We start from the raw sequence: 21,733 nt of genomic DNA, 5'->3' as shown, positions 1-21,733 counted from the left end.
CCTCCCCCTTTTCTCTTCATCCGAATACTTTTGGTTTGAATTGACAAGTCGCCACTAAGGAAAACCCCTTCGCGTCTATTTTTAGAACCATAAACAGTGTAAACGCCATATTGTCTGGCAGAAGCAATGAAGACCTTACTGGTAACCGGGTTAAGTGTGGTTTTAAGCGCAGCTGTGATTGGAAATGCCTATTATCAGAAGAAACAGTTTTATCCCTCTGTGGTTTACATCACAAAATCAAACCCCAGTATGGCGGTAAGAAATGATGAGAATGATGACGTGTTACAAGAACTCAGCTTCTGAGGCTCAATATCAATATGACAGATAACATTAGTTACACATTTGCTCGTTTCTTTTTCTACTACCACTATTGGTATTTATTGATTTGTAAATTAAGTTTGGTTTGTAACTGTTTACGTGATAATTGAACTCTACTATACCTGTAACAAGTAATTTACCTTATCAAATGAGTTAAATTCCTGTCCAGATATTATGTACCGGTAATAATGGTTAATGAACTTAATGTGTTGTTTCTTTGAATCTAGATGCTCTATATCCAGGCTTTCGTTTTTGTCATACTAATGGGAAAACTTATGAGAAAAGTGTTTTTCGGAAATCTTCGTCCAGCTGAAATAGAGGTAAAAAAATATTTATCATGCATTCTCTCTAATTTGGTGTCATATGTTTATCTCAGAGATTAAGCCATCTATGCTCTCGTAATGTGATATTGTGTAATAGTTTAATAGAAGAGGAGAAATGACTGCAATTAGGCTTGAACTCGGGACCCTTCAAGTTAAAAACCAACGCTCTACCAACTGAGCTAAAGGGTTGACCCACTATAGCTAGTGCTATACTCTGTCCCCAGTTTTTGCTTCCACCACTTTTTGCTTGATATTTCAATAATAGTAAATACCTTTGTGCTCAAGCTACGTTCATCCACTAATATGAAAAATGTCCAGATTATCTGTTTTGAAACGCCCCCTCTACCGCTTCAGGTTTCAATACACATCCAAAAATTGAAAATCTACGGAGATTTTGCATTGCATCAGCCATTAATAAGCCCGGATGATAATGTTAAAAAATTGCGCGGTGTATTCTGAGTGTATTCCAAATGGAGAAAAGATGTAAACATTCCCCATTATAAATCTCCGTAAGGAATCTGTTTTCATTCCTTTGAATTTTTCTGAGTGGAAAGGGATAATTGTTCAATGAAGATATCTTGGAGATATTCCCTTTTAACAATTTCAACTGTATTTCTTTCACAGGTATGTCTAATTTTATTAAAAATCATCAAAAAGCGATGGAAGCAATAACTTGGGACAGACTATAGTAGGAGAAAGGCAGTACTGAGCCTTTTAAATACACACTAATACATATGTAATTAGTTCATTCAGTCATTTATAGATTGATTCAGTAGATACAATCCTTTGGGGATAACTACTTGCAAATGGTATTTCTAGAGCAAGAACATATAACTACAGCAATAAATGCTTTAATTTATAATACAGAAATCCTTTTTTCAGGAAATTCAAATTGAATATTACATCTCTATTCTTTTTTTCCAGCATTTAATAGAAAGATCTTGGTATGCAGTGACTGAAACTTGTCTGGCATTTACAGTGTTTCGTGATGACTTTAGTCCTAAATTCGTTGCCCTGTTCACACTGTTGTTATTTCTCAAATGTTTCCACTGGCTTGCAGAGGACAGAATTGATTATGTAAGTCATATGTACTTTTGAAAAAATAAATATTTAAGTTATTTAAGATTTCAGTTTTTAATGAAACTTGCATCAGGATAAGAATCAATCAGTCAAAACATGTACCAGTATTGAGGATACAGTTGTATTCATTTGCTTCATATTGTTGTCATTGATCAGTATATTTACCGGTATATAATTTTCTTTGTTGATGTCATTCTTATTTAGATGGAGAGAAGTCCAGTGATATCAGTATTATTTCACATCAGGGCATTGAGTAAGTATATCTCCAAGAGATGAGTTTCTAATGGTATTGTGTGAAATGCCTTTAAGGATACCAGAATTTGATTTTGATTCTCCTCTGTAGCCCTGATAGCATTGTTGGGAGTGTTGGATCTGTACTTCATCAACCATGCATACCACAGCACCCTAACTAAAGGGGCATCAGTGCAACTCGTGTTTGGCTTTGAGGTAAATAAAATGATTACCGGTATTTTGTATAAGTTACTAACTATACATTTTATTAATGAAAGGATTTTAAATGATGAGTTTGAAATTGATTTTCCCTGTATCACTATAAGTAATCATGTTCATTGTTTTCAGTATGCCATATTGATGACCATTGTGGCGATGACATTTATGAAGTACATCCTCCACTCCATCGACCTACAGAACGAGAACCCGTGGGAGAACAAGGCGGTGTATCTGTTGTATACAGAGCTTTTCCTAGGTAAGATACAGCCTTTGGTTTTAAATATTTGGCACTGCACTGTGTCAGTATGAAACCACCAATAATTAAAATCAGATACATGTGCTGACTATCATTCATAAATATTGGAAATTTTGCTAACTGACACAAGTATAAATCACCCTGCGACTGTATTTATCTTTTATATTCCTAATCAATAACCTGTCTGTTTAGAAAGTGAAGAAATAATCTTTTCTTGACTCTGCAGGTGCTGTGAAAGTTGTGTTATACATGGCATTTATGGTTATCATGATCAAAGTGCACACCTTCCCATTGTTCGCCATCCGACCCATGTATCTGTCTATGAGGTAAACTCATGATTTACTGATAGTTTTCTCATTAAACATGCCTTCTTACAACACTCATTCTGTAATTGATCTGTTTTAATTACCGTAGTTAATTTTCACACCTTTAACAGGGGATTCAAAAAGGCTTTGCATGATGTCATTATGTCTAGAAGAGCTATCAGGAATATGAATGCATTGTAAGTCAAATATTTTGGTGATTATCTCACTGATTCTTTTGCATTTCTCATTTTCCTGAAAATGGATAAATTTTGTTGTGTCTTAAATCTGCATGTACTGAAATGGTCCTTATTTCCATAGTTACCCTGATGCAACTGAGGAGGAATTACAGGTGGATGATGTGTGTATTATCTGTCGGGAAACCATGACAACGGCTGCCAAGAAGTTGCCGTGTAATCACATTTTCCACACCACCTGCCTGAGGTCATGGTTTCAGAGACAGCAGACTTGTCCTACCTGTAGGCGAGACGTACTGAGGGCGGCGCCCACCCCACCACAAGCCACACCCCCTCAACCCCCACAACCCCCTCAGGCACAACCCCCACAAAACAGTATGTCAAAGAATTTTACTTATTTTTTTAACTTTTTAAGAAATTCTAATTTTTGAAATACTAGGTATAAATGATTTGTTTTTTTAATTTAATTTTAGTTTTTGGGGGTATGGCTGGCATGCCTCCACAGATGTGGCCCCAGCCCCCTGTTCAACCCCATCAGCCAAATGTAGCCCAGCCAGGTTGGTTAAGATTTGTATTTTCCATCAGAAAGACGAAAAAGTTCATACAATGTATGTAGAGGTTTTAATACTTTACAATGGAAGAGTCTCAACTGATTCAGTGGTATCTCTCATTTAACAGGTGGTACACAGGCACCACAATCAGGCACCTCTACTGCCACTGTCTCCTCCACATTTACTCATCCCTCTGTATCTGCTCCCACCACCACCACATTCCCTGGTATGCCAGCAACAGGAGGTCTCCCCACAGGAATGCCCCCGATGATGCCAATGGTCCCACTTATGATGCCATTTGGTAAGTGCAGTAAATACATGTAACATGCAGTAATGATAAAGGATCTGATAAATAACCTATATAAAAAAAATATATACGAAAATATAAGAATTGGTGCATGTCCATGTAAATTATTGATAATTTTTCAAAAAAATTGAGGATGTTACTGCCCAAGTCTCCAAATTTGCATTCTTTATAAAGTGGACAGTAATTATTGTGAACATTTATTCAGGCATGCCCCGCCCTCCATCAAATCTGTCTGAGCTGTCTACAGAGGACCTGAGGAGGATAGAGGGACAGGAGAGGGAGAATGTTGAGGCCAGGATCCAGTGGCTGAGGGACATCCAGGCTCTGATGGATGGGGCCATGGTGATGATCAACCAGTACAACACAGTCGCAGCACAGCTCAGGTATAGTACAAATAGTATATCTGTAGCATAGGTCAGGTACAGTACAAATAGTACATCTGTAGCATAGGTCAGGTATAGTACAAATAGTACATCTGTAGCATAGGTCAGGTACAGTACAAATAGTACATCTGTAGCATAGGTCAGGTACAGTACAAATAGTACATCTGTAGCATAGGTCAGGTATAGTACAAATAGTACATCTGTAGCATAGGTTAGGTACAGTACAAATAGTACATCTGTAGCATAGGTCAGGTATAGTACAAATAGTACATCTGTAGCATAGGTCAGGTACCATACAGTAGCAGAATAGCTTAGGTATATATAATACAACAGAAGCACAGCATAGGTATAATGCAACAGAAGCATAGCTTAGGTATAATACAACAGAAGCACAGCTCAGGTATAATACAACAGAAGCACAGCTCAGGTATAATACAACAGAAGCACAGCTTTGGTATAATACAACAGAAGCACAGCTTAGGTATAATACAACAGAGGCATAGCTCAGTATAATGCAAAAAAGCACAGCTCAGGTATAATACAACAGAGGCACAACTCAGGTATAATACAACAGAAGCACAGCTCAGGTATAATACAACAGAAGCACAGCTAAGGTGTATTACAAAGGAAGCACAACAGCTTGGGTATAATACAACAAAAGTACAGCTCATGTATAAGTAAAATACATGGTTACTATCTGGAAATATAAGCTTTATTTTGGTGAGGGTAAGAACATGTGACAGAGGGTGAGGCTTGCAGAGCCCTCATCATGATTTTGACCCAAACCCAAATATTGCTTATATTTCAAGACGGTTAACAAGTATTTGTTCATCCTGCAACATAATATCACAGATTTTTCCTCAAGCAAGCTATTTTAGACAAATTTCATTGCATATCTTAATTGAAACCATGGCACCGTGGTGTAAACGAAGCATTAAAGATGACGTCACAATGCATTTTAACGTCAAATAAATGAACGAGGCTATATTGGGGCATTGACCGAATATAGCTTTTATTGGGTTACCCCTATTCAGTCAATGCAATAGGTAGTTGCAGAATAAAGAACAGTTTAGGGATTGGTATTGCCAAAAAAAAATTTGTATCGCAATATTTTTTTAAAATATCACAATAAGATATATTTGGACACATTAACATTTGTTTGACTTATAAGCAATTACATGTATTCCTTTACTTTTTCATTAATCTTATAAATAAATGAAAAATCAATCATGTCATTTTGTATCTGTAATTATATTCAAATATTCATATGAAACCAAATTGCATACACTTTTATTTCTTGGACAGATGTAAAGTACATGTAAAAGAAACTAAGATAAAAATTTGGCATTTGCAATTTTATATTCATGTGATTTGATGCAAAATAGTTAAATTGCGGAAATAAGGAATCTTATACAGTACTGTACACTGGAAATATTTGCACCTGTTTTATTTACATCCCTTTCACACTTGATGTCAGAAGGCAAGTTTAGGACTGTGAAAAATCAAAACAATTTTTAAATTACTGTGTAAATAAGAAAGATCACTTAACACGCACCTGTGACAGGACAAACCAGGATGGGTTGAAGCAATTTCCAAGTGTAGAGGGTGGAAAAATACATGGTGAAAATAACCTTGTATACAGTTATGAATCATTGTATTTTTTCAGCACACCAACAATAAATCCAAATGTTTCCTCAACAAACAGTAGGGAGGAGGCAGTGCCAAAAAGTGAGAGTACTGAAGTAAAAACAGAAATAAAGACAGAACCCTCCAACTCAGACCTCGGTCAGTTCTTCTTAATTAAATTTAACAGTATCTAAATCTATATATCAGGTAGAAGAATTGTTTTAAAGGGTTCTCTGTATTTTTCTGCAGATTATGAGGGTTTAGAAGGAGCGACAGGGTTCACACCCCCAAAAGAGGAAGTGATACCAGATTGGGAGGATCCCACCAAAGAAGAACACGAGGATGAGATGCACGAAATCCGACGACGGAGATTACAAAAGTTTGATCAAGAACAGAGTGCTAAACAGACATCGGACACTGCCAGCTAACAGCGTGCTAGTGCCTGGTGTGGATAAACAGTGCCTCAAGCCTTCTAAATCCAAAGTCAATCAGATATGTGTGGGTTGTCTTTCCTTGGTTGCATTCCGAGTTTTTCTTCTTTTCGTTTAGATGGGATTTTTTTTGGTTTATCCCTCTTGGTCCTAACTTTTTCTCATACAATCTTGTTAATACTGGTACATGTACATGTAGTTATAAAAGTTATTAGTATGTTGCTTTTATTCAAAGAGAAAACAAATGCTAAGTAAAGTGTTAGAAAATTGGTATAATGCTGGTGCAAAGGAAGTTGAAAATACTTTTACATGTGTGTAGTTTAAGGCATTATGCATAATGGTTAGTCTATTATACTAAATTGAAACTTGCAATGAAAAAAGGTGAGGTTATCATTTTTATAAGGCATTTTTGTTGTTGTTTCAAACACCTATAAATTTGCCACCCAACAATTAAAATTATATGGACATCTTTGGGTTTTGCTATTTACCCGGTAGTAACAGATGTACACATACAAAAAATTGGAGAGTTTTAATGAACATGTAAATATTTTTATACTAGTAACTGATCTTTTTCTCATCCTAATTTAATTACTGGTACATAGCAAGTGCTTTTGTTTTTCTGTACTCTGTTTCATTTATTGTGGTGCCATATTCTCAAACAAAACTGATTTTTTTTAAAATGTGTGTAATTTTGTAAAATTACTTTGCAAATTTTCTTTCGTTATTCAAGTTTATTCTACACAGACTAAAACTAATTTATATGATTTTGACATCAGTTAATTTCTGGATGTGAGGAAAAGGAATGTCTAGTCTTTTGAGATAAGAGAAAGCCTGCTTGAGTCTGCTTGTAAACATACAAGTCTGTTCGTTGTATATTGGTATTGTTGATGAATGAAAGTCTATGTTGATGAGTGAAAGTCATTATTGTTAATGGTGGTGAGTGAGGGTCTGATTAGTCCTTTTTCTGAGTGCAGAACAGTGTAAATACGGTATATTGATGAGTGCAAGTCTGTGTAACTATGTGCTGCGAGTGTAAATTGAATGCACATGGTGTTTCATAATACATTGTATAAGCAAAACAATAAGATTTGGTAATTCAATTGAGATTAGCACCAGTATATTCAGCAGAAATGAGAAAACTACAATGAAATCAAAGTGCAACATATTTTATTGAATACCCTGTACCAAGATAAGTCAGTATATTATACTGCTCTGTATATCATGCCTGGTATTATGAAACACCCTGTACCAAGGTAAGTCAATATATTATGCCTGGTGATTTGTAAGTATGGATATCTGTATATGATGTGCTTGAAATTTAGAATTAATTTCTCTTATTCTTATGGATTTGTTTCTTAAAGTCTGAATTGCTAATTTATATCTTTTCATTATCAAGCAAGTGAAAAATAATGTAAATCAATAAACAAAACATATGGGTATTGTGTTTATTATTTTTTTTTAATTCATTCATGTATAGAAGCTTTCTTAGAAAACACAAATGTAATAAAAGCATAAACAAGTTTTATAGATTAAAAATAAACTGTAGTGAATACGTTAGTCATTACGTCTAAAAACTGACGACAGAGAGTTTTTGGTTTAGTTGTCTCTTTTGGAATGATTACAGATAAAGCTTGAATAAAAAGATTACTCAACTCTGAGGCAGTAGTTATCTGGTGTTTGGAATCAGATAACCCGTAGAACCCTCTCTCACCCATGCTTCACTGAATGCAAAGAAAATTATTGTGTTGGGGTGTATTCTAAAACAAACATTTGCTCTGTGCGATTCATAGAGATTTAACAGAGTCTCAATGGTTTATCAAGATTACTAGAAAATATGATGGAAAGCTTTTTTTTTTAAATAAAAAAGGAAATTGATCGAGCGTCTCGTAGGCAGGCTAGTCCACAAGAGTGAATAGTTTAGTGTGTCTGTAGGTCAGAGATAGTTGGCACTCCCATTACTAGCCATTCCCAGCGGGGAGGGATTGTCTTTGCAATCAGGGATCATTTGTTCAGTAGAGTTTATTTGACCAAAGCCATATTATCTAGAACATGATTAATATTGTTTACATGTTGCTTATACATGAACATATTTTACACAACATTTAACATGAATGATGCTCTAGCTGATAGAAAAAAACAAACTTCCCAAGTGTTGGGGGATGTTTTGTTTGCCCTTGTATTTGTTCTTAAGTCTGCTAAACATATACAACCTGACTATTTCCAGCATGAAAAATTCTCATATCTGTCATGTTGACATAGAAAATGAAAAATAGATTTGAATTAAAATTCATAGTTGTTATATTAAACCAACTAATGACCTCACAAGATGAGATAAAGTGGAATGCCCTGTGGGTGGGGGTAGGGGACAACTAATGGATACAGATTGATACAGAGACTTAAAATATGGTGGGGGTATAGAGGACAATTGGAGGAGATAGTTGATACTGAGAGTCTGAGACTTGTTATGTCTCCTGGCTATAGATTCCTAAAGTTCGAAAAAGGCATCTGTTTATGTTTTCTCATAATTTTAAAGTGGGTGGTGAGCTTCATAATTTTAATGAGGGCCTGGTTATTTACTTGCTTTCATTATACTTTGTAATGGAAGAGGACTGGCATAACAGCACTGGGAGATGGAAAGATCTGTATTAATGGGACAGTAAATTTGTCAAAAGTTTTATTAGATTATCAACCAAATAGAGCTAGATAAATTATCAAAGTTCTCCAAGTACAATACATTATGTGCAATTTGCATATTCTTTTCTAATCTACGCATTTTTTGACATAACTTTCTGCAGTATGCATATTTTAAGGAAGCACTTATCTCTTCAAGTAATGTTTGGTGATATTTATAACTATATGGAGTTGATACCTTAAGATTCAGTTTGTAATAATAAAATATATCAAAGCGACATGATCCTATCAATGTTGTTAGATAACAGGTTTTTGATATGTCATCTGGTGTATTCAATCAGGGGTTGGGAACCTTGAGACACTTAACATTATGAAGAGCATCAGGACTTTTATTGTGTAGGCCTAATACCTCCCCGACCAGTCAAATAGTGAATTAACTGGTAGTTTTTATATTTGGAATATGTTTAATATGCAAAATAAAGCAAATATAATTAGATTTATGAGACTGGGTTTAAAGGTTTGCTTTGCAGTTTGCACACCTGTGGAAAACACCTTGTACTTCTCCGCTTCTTCAAAAGTAGTGTTTAAAAACAATGTAATTAATTTAAGGAAACTATTTTGAATCTCAATTTAATTCAATTCCTTAGTTCACATTTTACACATTCCTTTCTATTCTGATTTTGTTTTAAAAAAAATAATTTTCAAAATGTTGCTGCAAAAAATGAATGTTTCAACCAATTTGTTAATCTTTAATGTTTCAAAACTTCATTGTTACATAAGGTAATGTTCTGACACTGCATGGCAATAAAAAAAATCTCATATGTTAAGCAGGAACATTTAATAGTGCCAGTAGACTGTTCTCTAACAATTATAGACATTTCCACCTTCCAATTCATTTTTGTACTATTGAACCTCAAACCGTAAATGTACTCCAAGCGTAAACTTCAAAAGAAAAAGCTTCTTAAATTATTTACTGTGACCTTGACCTTTAAGCTTTACATATTCTTCAAGGTAAAATATCGTGTCAAAACTTTTCAGAAATATTATTTTAGTAAGGAGCCACCACAGTCCCTTGTCATGAAAATACTGGGCTGAATCCTTAGGTATTCTGAATACTTTGAAAATGAATTCATTTGAACGGTCAATGGTCAAGGACATTCCTATTAGATTGAATAGTATGAAAGATACTCTATATGAGCAAAAGCTACAGGTCTGTAGCTCCCGGTCTGAAAACATTCGGATGGACGACCAGCTACAGAGCTCATCTCTATGTTTCATAAATACGCGTCAACTTGGAAACGAGAGCTATGTTGTCATTTCTTTGAACTGTAGAATGGATTGGGGATATATTCGAGCTATTGTTTACATTTTTTTGCTTTTGATTTATTTGTTTGTTGGTTTTTGTTTTCATGGAATATTTTAAACTTTTTACAAGAAATAACAAGGTAAGTCGGCTTTTGTTAATTTAAATAGGTTGAGCATGATGTATTTCATGTTTCCATGTGATCAATTTTCGATATTATTGATGGGTCGAAGGTGTACACTTTCAGTTTAGACTATTGGGAGTGATCAAACGCTTCTTGTTATTTAATGAACATCAAACACGATCAATACAAGTCAGTGATAACGTTTAAAAATTTATCTCTACCCTTTTTGCACTTTATATGCTTCCAAACGTCTCGTCTTCTTCCTCTTTACAAAAGATCTTCAATTCCTGCGCGCTCTACGAGGGTTTATAAGTACGACTTCATTTCTGCGCAATATTCAGAAAGATGCAATAATAATGTTATGCACTGAATGTGTTTTATCGTCTTTGATTTGGGTGGTTTATAGAAAAAAAAATGAAGTTGTTTTCTTTATTTTGCCAATTATATGTAAATTTTTGACAATTTCTTTTACCATTCAAGTTGTCTATTTTCTTATCCTTTCATCTTTGTAGGGTTTTTCTAAATCCCCATGTTTTTCAAATTTGGTCACGTGATTCGATACATATTTCATTCATTTTTATTCCTCTCCATAAAAGGGCAACCAGAGACACTTATTCTTCAATAAAAAAAACTCATTTCACACTCTGTGCTTTTACAATAAATTTTTCTTCATTTGTAACCACTAAATTTGGAAATGTTCATTCTTGACGCGGGGAGTTGACATCGACAAGTCGTCATTGGTTCTGAGTTCTGCATCACTCTGTCACACGGGAAACCTATGATTTATGGCGCGTACTCTATCTCAGTCCCGAATTTCATGCCACAATTAATACGTAAAGAAGAAATATTTTATTTGGATTTAAATAAATCACACTAAAAATAACAAATTAACATAATTTCATGCTTAGGCAATGTGAATGTTAACTACCTACAGCTTACAATAAACTTCTTCACGCGATCAATCAAGGGTTTTTACAAGTACGTATGGACTACAGATTCAGCATTAACAGATTAAGTTTGGTACCAGAGTTAGTTCGAGATTGTACACATAAATACATGTACCATATTTATTAACAACTCCTTAACGCATCCCCACGAATCTGTGTTCTGGTCCTATATATAGACGAAAGTTACTTGCATTCTTGCAACTTCAAAATTTGAACATTCTATAGTATTTCGATTTACTGTCAAAATAATTCTATGACACTCTAATGAGGTGAAAGGAATTGAACATTCAAGTAGTTCAATGATTTACTGTACATTCGTTCCTTAATGGTTGAGTTTTGGTCAAACCTCATGCCGTCTTAAAGTCACTTTAAGTCAAACCATTTTGCATCCGTATGTTTATATGAAAACTGTAATAAAATGATTGATATGTGGATAAAAGTTCATGCAATAATGTCTTCTAATCTAGATCTCGGCTTAACTTGTCTGAATTTTGACATGTTTGACCCCTAATAGCTGGGATCTTAAAACCTTTGTTTAACCGGGCCCTGTCGTGCGTTTTATTTTTAAGCCCTAATGGTTGGGAGTATACGAGACACTCCCACGCGTTGTAATATTTCATGGCGATAATTTGTATATTCCTAAGAATGCAAACAGGTTCTTATTTACATCATGATGCTATATGCACTTTATCACTGATAATGCCAGGGATATGAGATTCTCGTCTATTTTGGGGGAAACCTATTCAGCAAAATGACAAATATCTCTGATAATTTCATTTTGATTTTTATGGGTGATCTCACGAACAAAGCGTGTCAGGTCATTAACAGTGATTCTTTTATTCCCTGAATAGACTTCATCATTTACACGAGACCCCACTTTAATAAAAGTCAGTTAAAAATCAAATATGGATTTAGAGGGTGTGAAAACCTACTCTAAATACCCGATTAAATAGCACGTATTAATGAAAGAAATTAAAAAGGACTTCACAATTAATAAATGATATGCATAAGAGTAATTAGACTCAAACACAGGTGACAGGAGGAAAAGACAGATATTTACTCAGCTTATTACTTAGCGTTACTCTTTGGCAGGTGCCCGTTAATTAGAAGACAACTCATGGTCAATTAATTAAATACATATCAATCGGCTGACCAGTATTCGATCCTATCCTGGAAGAGCACTGGTAATGCTATGATAAACATGAGGGAGACCTTACCACGGTATGTACCGGGAAAGAGGAATTACCGGGAAAGTCCCTCCAAGAGACGACGTCTCCAGGGAACCCAGGACTTGTGGATAGACCAAGGATCCGGTCAACCATGGATGTTCAGTCCAAGGACCATGAATATACAGGCAGACATAGACTCACCTTGCAAAACCAGCCAGGCAAGTATACGATCGTCGTCTTTTTCTCATTGCTGCACAGAAAATTTGTATTCTTTTACAATATCACCTTTTTTCTAAGTATTAAAACCAACCACATGTAATCAATTTCAAATCTTTTAAAGAAGAAAAAACTTAATCATGACATCTGAAAAGCATATAATTTATTAAGATAAAAACAATTTTCCGACAAGTTGAGACAAATCATCGTCGATGCATTCGATGCAGTAGTAAAAACTTACTGTGGTTATGATAATATACTGATAAAAAAATAAAATAAGTACGTTTTGTTTTATTAAAGGATGAAAAAGAGAACAGAATGAGTGTTCACCGACACGACATGAAGCTGGACTTCAGAACGTTTAAGCAGCTTCCTGAGAGTGAAGAGCTGGAGCAACAGCAGCCGGTGAACTCAGACCATTGCTGCCCTATTGGTGAACATGACAGAGACTCTCTGATCGCTTTGGACCAAGACCAGTTGATTTCAACATCGAGAGAACCACTCCAGATACTTCAACCCCAAAACACAACAAATCTAGGCCATTCTTCCCCTAAAGAAGCCGCGAACGAGGATATCTCAGAAAATGACAACCATGGTGTTGATCCAAACCCAAACGATTCATACGAAGACGTGGAAGAACCGTCGTACTCAGTAGGTGCTGAAGACATCACAGAGAGTGTTCAAGAACTTTCGTCGACTCATGTAGAGGAACTAGATCAGAACATGCTGACCCACATTGTTGACCGTCCTCCCCGGGGTCGTAGATCGAGGGCAACGACCCTCCGGTCCCTCCTATGCTGTGTCCTCCCCGTTGACGACAACCTTTACCGTGTGTCATCCTGCACGATAAACGCACTCAAGACGTAAATTACATCTTCTTGTCTTACCATGTGAAGAAAATTACACATTTATTACCGCTCAGTCTTGGTCTCCAGTTTCCCATTCAGACATCTGGGCCCGGCTTTCGTAAGATCATCATTACGTATTTGACCCGGGCCGGTGGTATTATTTCCGGGATCAAAGGTCCGGGTGCCCCCGGTCTTTCCACCCGATTACAGGGTGTCTGGTTAAATTAGAAAATAATGATGGCGTTATGGTTCCCAATTTCCATGATTTCTATGTATGTTGTAATGGGGGTAATTGAGCGAATGATTGTCTGTTTTCAATCTTATGTCTGAAAAAAAATCTGTGTACGTAGTTTCTTCAGATGAATGATCACATCATCACAACCAGATGGTATTATCAAGTTTGTTGATTACAATGGACATTCAATATTTTTAAAAATAAATTATTTTAGAAATTTTTAAAAAGTTCATAGTTGTTTTGTCCAATAACGATTTTTTTCCCTTTCATTTATGTTAATATGGAGAGAGAGAGAGAGAGAGAGAGAGAGAGAGAGAGAGAGAGAGGAGAGAGAGAGAGTTTGTGAAAGGTTTAAGACTTCTTAACGAGTGTTCCATTCAGAAACTACCTTTGCCAAAATATACATATGCACGAATTCTACTCCGAAAACAGTTATTGCTATTATGCAAGTATGCATATATAATAGTAGAACCTTTCTTTGTGTTTCGTTTTCTGTTTATCATCTTTATTATTGTGACCTTATTTGTCAACAAACCAGCACTCACTTACTCTCATATTTTATTTCAAATTTCAAAGCGGCTGCATGGAACAAAGTGTCATTTATATCATATTAAGTAAAACTGTTTTTCAAAGTTCTTACATTAATAAGACCATACCCATAAAACATAAATAATTAATAATTTGAGAGCGTGTTTATATCGTAAATGTAAGATTATGAATAAATATGTCGCTCATCTCTTTGAAATCCCCCTTTTGTAATGCATACTTTTGTTGTAAATTTCAAATTTATGATATGTTTATGACATGCGATATTAATATGTATAGAAAACGCCGGGAATGACGCGGTCAAAACGAGCCCTGTTTATAAATCGTGTTTTCGATACATTTTGTTAAAAAGAATCTTCATATCAGGACAAATATTGATATTCTTGTGCCTAAATTCTAGTTTAAAATCTCGTACACAAGTTGCATCATCTTTTGCATTAACCCCCCTTTCCTCCATGTTGTCGTATTGTAACTTTTGCATCTACACACATCCCACATTCAAAATGTACAGTATGACAATGATTTGATATTTCCATCATAGTTACATCATAGGAGATGGTCAGCAAGTAACCGACGTACCTACCTTAAATTTTTAGAAATGACCTTTTTAGCTATGGACTTTTATTTGGTAAAGGAAAAATCTATATATAATATCTTTGAAATATGAGTATTTTCCTCTATACTTATATAGACATTAATATATATTCTAAAAATGCTCACGACCCCCTCAGCCCTCTTAACTAGTTATAGTTGGATTAATAAAATACTTTCTGTGAATGTCCCCCTTTGCTCTTGCCATTGATGTGATATCTAGGTTGTTGTGACCTTGGACATTTCCAGAATGTCAAGTATCTGTCGGGGACTTCGATCCTCAGACATTAATCAGAAACTCATTACATGTATTACGTCACACCGTTCTAGATGGCAATCACAGACACACAAAGTCCCTGTAAGTAGTCCCCAGACCAACACTGGCGCTGTATTCTCTACCCTGACTCCAGGTCGGAATACAAGGTCGCCGCCATTGATGTCACAGTACAGCGAGGTAAATTAACCACTCAAAGTCGACGAGTAATGTGGGATGAAGTTTATTTTACCAATTGCTGGACAAAACACATTTTATAGCTCAAGTACACGAGTTTAATGCAAGAATATTAAATGTTTTCATGCTGCACAAACAGATTCAATGGTTGTTTTTTACTGCGAGTAGGTGTAAATCTTTCTATGACATTCATGCATAGACTTAACTAATTTATATTTATCTAAGGCATGCCGTATGCAATCTGTAGCTATATTTGAGAACATAAAATACATTATTTACGTAGAGTAATGTAATAAATCAGGGTTTTTTGAATAGCTTAAAGAGGACTATTCTATTCAATGTTCGTGGTATTTCTTTACCGTTTATGAAGAAAGTCGGTCAAATAACTTTAATTTTGGGGGTGAAATTGACTTCAATGAAACCATTGGACGTCGGGCTGTCTGAGACAAATGACATAAAGAGAGGAATTTTCACGTATTTTTCTATATGTTATTTTTTGGAAAATTTAAAGTGACACCGAAGTGAATAAAGTAAAACTATGCACAGAATGAGCGTGACATTTCATTCCCCAGCAATAAACTTCCGCTCTGTTATCTCACTATCATCCTAGCTCAAGCCAAAATCGGAAAAATCAACGCATTTTTAAAAAAAAAGTATTTCTTTTGTTTTTGGTTTTTTTGTGGTGAGAAATGATTTTTCTGACCATAAACTATTAACAATGAAAGACAAAAAAAATTCACTTTAATATTTTAAAAATACTCTATTTTTTATGCAGCCAACCTTTGGTCTTAAAAAAAGGTGAAAACACGTCAAATTGTCTTGAATTTTTACACTAATTCATCTTTCAGACAATATGAATATATTCTAAACGAAAGAAGGATAATTGAAAATAGCTAGAATTTATTTACTTAGTATCATTTGAAATAAAAACCTGGATAACCTAATACCTAAAAAAAATGACTGGATGTGGTTTTTATATATCTATGTCAACTCTTCTTTCTGCATTTTTTATGACACACATGTATTCATCACAATCCAGCGATAACGAGAATAGGTCGCCTTACATCTGACAATCTTTGTAGGATCAGTCCACCAGGCGGTTACACTGAACGCCTCCATTAACGTCTGTCATCGCCAATCATCCGGTGCTTGTCAAACATTGTAGACACATAGAAGGGAGGGTAGAGGGGATCACGGATGTCAGTCAGTTAATTAGTATTTCAATCGCTCTATATATTCCTTATAACCACTGGTTGCATTTATAACTCAATGAACGCAGTTGCTCCCATCAATATTTGAAACAAGTAAAAATATGCAAGCATATAATATCAGTGATCATGACATAGCGTTGTCATGCTGTAAATTGTGAATTTACCGGGTGGCAGTGAATACAAAGTTCACAACTTGACAGTGTACTGCACATTACGAACGTTAACACTAGAGTACGCTAACAGAGCAATTGTAGGTCATGGAAACACAATGTTAATTTCAATTAACTTTGAACCTGTAAAACGATTATGAGACCAAAATAATCAACCAAAGTCGACTATTGCAAATAAATCTTCATTAACCTGTAAGTATGTAAATGATATGTGTATCTTTAAAATAAAAGATTATGTAAAAGACATGTGCATTTTAATGAGGTCGCCGAAGATTTCCTGGGTATTCTTTGCTTTTGTCGGTATGCATGTACATTTAGTGTAAAACTTTCACTATTTCATGATGTCTTAAATTTATTTTTCAAATATTAATTTGATTTGATTCGAATCGACGAGACGCCTTATTTTTGCTAAATACACACTATTGAACAGCAACGCATCAAATATATGGCGTTCTAAGCTGAACTTGACACTACTAATCGCTCACCATTCGTAAAATGTTTTCAAATTTTAGCTGCTAAAGATAAGAATGGTCGGAGTTTGGTTTCCAAATCACGGGTATATCAGCCAGGAGGAGAGTTTTTGTTTGTTTGTGTTTGCTCGGATTTCAACGTCTTCGGTTTCTTGCTTTGCAACACCAACATCATAATGAAACTGTATCGTCCTATTGTAAGAAGATTTTAACTCGGGTTCAAAAATTGAATTAATGAGGAGAAAATATGAGCCAAAACCTTACAGTTCCCAGGGAAATCTCGACAGCGACACCGAGCTAGTCTCTTGAATATCTGATGGTATGCAGAAATTGTCCAGATACATGCAAATGGAGGAATGTGAAGGCGTAATGCAATACAAGGAAACATTCTATACATACTTTCAAAGAAAATACGGTGCATGCGCTTACAGCTCAGCAGTGCTAATTATTTCATCAACACCACCACCACCACAATCCCCATCACCCCCATCCAATTATCCAACACCCTATTGAGTATGCGGCCAAAATCCCCTCTGAAGAACGTGTGTGGTTCAGGGATTACTGAACCTACCAAGCGTACAAAAAGATAAAATAAAACCATATAACCATATAACGACTTAAAATATTTTTCATTTTTCTGTGTGTCATTTACCTTTGATCAATGAAGAGTTATATGGTCAATATTGTTACTTGATGTTTTTCTCCCAGCAAATCAGCAAGACAAATAATAGAAAAATCACACCAAAACAGACGTCAGATATTTCTATAATTGACGATAAAAACTTAGAGCCACGGGCGTGTTGTTTTTTAGCTGTTGTCTTTTATGATAGTATCAGGCCGCCACACCTAATCTGCAGTGTGTGCAGTGCATCCCATATTGGGGTTTAATCCTTCCATTAGCCACACAGACTGTACAAAGACCCGCCTAAGAGGAGAGATACCGGAAGTCACCAAGGATAAGAACCAGCGACTCCAAAACACAATAAAATTCGGTAACAAATTGAAAGAATCATGTGATGTCTCTCGCTCTACCTCTTTGCCAAACTTTCAATTTAAAAATTATATGTTTATACTTTAAAAATTTCATTGAGTATACTGTATATGCGTATTAAAACAGCATGTTTTTGTTTCCGTCTCAATTTCTAAACACCATCACGCCTCTATCTAACGTATAAAATACATATTACAAATTACTGTCTCTTTCCAAATCTGATTTGTTTGGAGCCGAGCAATTTATGAGAGCAACTGCGGCATTTGAAGACCTCCTGCAGGCTTATATGATATAGCAACTAAAGGAACAACCTGTAATTGATTGCAACGGGGAGCAAAGGCCAGGATAGGGTCCTTATTGGATACCATCCATTTCCCCCATCTGGAATTTGGGCTAAGGGCAAAGATGCTTTAAATGCTTGGCAGATCTTTTAAAACCCTGGACGAATAAGCGATAAATAGTCAGGATCTGATAACCCTCTATCGCCGACTTGTACAAATATTTATTCAATGGTAATATTCGGGCAGTTGTAAAGACAGTACAACAAATAATATGCTGGAGCGAAAAAAGTTTGGTCCAGATCTGTTATCTCGGTCGGGGGCACAACTCTACTGCTCCATGGAGATAAAGACGTTGCAAGGCACTATCGTTTCCATATTCTGAGTTCTAAAAGGTCAGATGAATGCTGGATCCGGTGCTAACTGAAGCCCAGCAGTTGAGCATTACTTTTTCTATTCTTGGTCCTGTTAGTGTTTGCCATTTAGAATTATTTATGAGACGTGCAGGATCTCGCATATTCCAACAACCCAACCAAATTCATTTCAACAAGTAATATGATCAAAGGCAATTTACCAGGGATTAACACTTTTACACCTGGAAAATATCAAGAGAAATCTCGCCCTGATTATGTAAAATAATCTACCTATGTTTTCTATTGAAATGCAAGCGAAAGTCTATCTGCATTTTGTCACCGAAATTTTAGATACTATCCGTGTCTTCAAACTCATATCAGATTGCCTAAATACAGAAAATTTTAAGCAGATAAAGAAAATGTAAATATAACCAAAAACCCTCAATAATAAAAGTTTTGATATTTTACATATTTTGATCAATAAATCATTAAGTGCAAGACCGGTAAATGATTCTCAAAACCAGATCAAATCTCTCAGCGCAACAAAAGTGAAGGTTTGTTGTGCTTGTATACTCAGCGCAGAAATTTATCATAAAATATTACTGACAAATAAGGAGACTGAGCTTTTCTGTTTTCTTTTAAGAATTTTGGAAGTGAAAATACATTTGATGTCATTGTGTAATGTATTAGAGCCGTGCTTCTCTTTGACACTACAATCACTCAACAACTAGAGATCAAAGTGCCCCCATTTACCATTATGTGAGGAGGATATCTTGGTGATACGTTTTTTATGAGTCAAAAGCAATAAAAGTGAGTTTATTAATCGATAGATCAATACACTGATGTTAATTGAACTGTGACCCGTATAATGTGCGTCTCATCTTCAGATAAAAAACCGAATTAAGGTTTCGTAAGAACCCAATCGGAATTTAATTGAGGAAATAACAGGGGGTCCTTAACCCGTCCTCCAAAATGAGGCTCCCGCTGGTCCAGCCATTGTAATTATATTCGAGGGACTCTAATATCCCACAATGTTTATTTAAGTTTCGTTACTTTCCATTTTTCAACAAAATTGAAACTTGATATCGTCGGAGATATGAAGTTTCAGGTAAATATTTACACCAACAAAAAGTATATACGTGATACGAGACCTGATATATAATACGCACTGGGCGAGGTGCCCGTTTTTGTCCCCTAAACTGCCGCTTTTGAACTGCCTTTGGGTTGCCCCTCAAAAATCCTGGGTCACGGGAAATACCCTTACATCTGAGGAAGACCCCATACTTTCCCAAGAATCCAAAGTATCTGGTAGTCGACAAAGTACCTTAAACATTTTTTGCAGTTTTCCAGTTCATTCAACTGAGAGATGCGCGGTTAAATGGACCAGTTTTTATTGTCTAAGGTCTAGCAATCCGAGTCCATTAAAAGCGACAAATAGTTTACAGCGACCCATATTCTTTGAGCCAATCCTTGATAGATAGTTGATAGATAGTTGCAACACGCACTTAATTTAAATAATAGACCCCCAGATTTTTTAACTAGGGAAACGTTTATGAAATTTAAACCTTTCCAGCAATTGGCCTCTGCTTTGATATTTTGTGAAGACAGACTTTTCGGACTATTAACAACTGCATCACATAGGCTTGTTTTCAGGGTGAATCCTTTTCTTACGATTGTGTACCTACAGTTTATGTCTCTGGGGGTCAGATATCACCTACCCCACCCCAAGCACATTATTTTAGGTGTTATAGTGGATAAACATTTCCATATTACAAAGAAAAAATTCACTGGAAATAAAACGGTGCATTTCTTTATATCATAAGCATTTCTGATTCCTATTTTATTCGTAAGATTACTATTTATATAAAATGTGGTTTTGATACTTTGTACTGATATAAAACGACTAAAACTGTGTATTTACTTAGTATTTACCATGAATACTAACACTACATATAGTATACATGTTTACAAAGAAATATTTATGCATGCAGAAATAATTTCTTTTCTATATCAACAATTATTCATGTCTTTCATGCTCGTAATAAATTGTATTATATCTTTGCAATGTCCTTATTAATGATACTCATAATTGTGGTTAAATCAAGCATTATGGCGTGTAAAGGAGTAGTAAATCTTTACCTGATTTAAATACAGGTATAGGTTGAAGTTCACTTTTTTCTTAATATCTATAGAATTTTGTTCTGTATGAGGTATCACTGGTGTTTGAAACAAAATAAAACTTTTGAAACCAAAAGTAAAGACATTAATCTCTTTTTAGCTCATCACCTCTTTAAAATGACATAATGCCGAAAAATGATTAATGACTGAAATAGTATCTAGATCTGGAGTCGGTCGGATACTACGGAGACGAAATCATCGACTATTAAAACTACCTCCTATTAATTAAATTCGGCACTCCCATGCACAACGTCGATTTCAATACAGTCCTTATCTTCGACTACAATGAAAGAAATCAACATTTAAATGAAATGAAATATTGACAGTCACATTTGATTGGCAGCACGCAATGTCGGGTCAATGTGTCTGAATGAAATTATCAATCCTATAAAAGGAGTAAAAATGATAAATAATTTGAGTATCGGACAGCGGTTGTCACGGGGGGAAACCCGTGAAATTTAATTATTTTCTAATAGCTTGGATCAGTAATTACCCAAAAGTATTTTGTCAAGTACAGAAAATCACCGAAAAGTACAACTTAAGAGATGTATTTATTCCCGGTAGATTACTGCCATAAACCGGTCGAATTTTCCAACATCTACTACTTTTCTCATTAAATATTCCATTCCCAAGTCTGCAAAAGTGCAATCCATGTCCCCGATGCATGCGAAAGACATATTTGGATTCCAATTTTTCTTTATTAACATACTTTCAGAAATGTAAATAATGAGGTATACCTGAGATGATTAATGGTCAAATTGAACGCTACTTGGCCTTCTGAGCGTGCTGTATGAATT

At 35.3% G+C, this 21,733-nt stretch overlaps 1 protein-coding gene and 1 pseudogene across 1 annotated transcript; both read left to right on the top strand.

Annotated features, from left to right (window-relative positions):
* The first annotated feature begins 70 nt into the window (after window positions 1-70).
* On the top strand, window positions 71-7,661 carry LOC128176776 (E3 ubiquitin-protein ligase synoviolin-like). Its single transcript, XM_052843309.1, has 14 exons — window positions 71-255; window positions 546-638; window positions 1,566-1,718; window positions 1,926-1,974; window positions 2,065-2,168; window positions 2,301-2,427; window positions 2,654-2,753; window positions 2,864-2,929; window positions 3,051-3,301; window positions 3,400-3,483; window positions 3,605-3,778; window positions 3,990-4,167; window positions 5,834-5,952; window positions 6,043-7,661. Exons 1-14 carry the CDS (start codon window positions 127-129, stop codon window positions 6,219-6,221), a joined length of 1,806 nt encoding a protein of 601 aa, XP_052699269.1. The 5' UTR covers window positions 71-126; the 3' UTR covers window positions 6,222-7,661.
* Window positions 7,662-12,368: 4,707 nt separating this feature from the next.
* Window positions 12,369-13,966, top strand: LOC128177802 (uncharacterized; annotated as a pseudogene).
* The last annotated feature ends 7,767 nt before the right edge of the window (window positions 13,967-21,733 follow it).

This window comes from Crassostrea angulata, chromosome 3 (assembly GCF_025612915.1).
Source record: "Crassostrea angulata isolate pt1a10 chromosome 3, ASM2561291v2, whole genome shotgun sequence".
NCBI classification, from domain to species: Eukaryota; Metazoa; Mollusca; class Bivalvia; order Ostreida; family Ostreidae; genus Magallana; species Magallana angulata.
The sequence above is the reverse complement of the archived record's forward strand: the minus strand, read 5'-3'. Positions and strand labels throughout refer to the sequence as shown.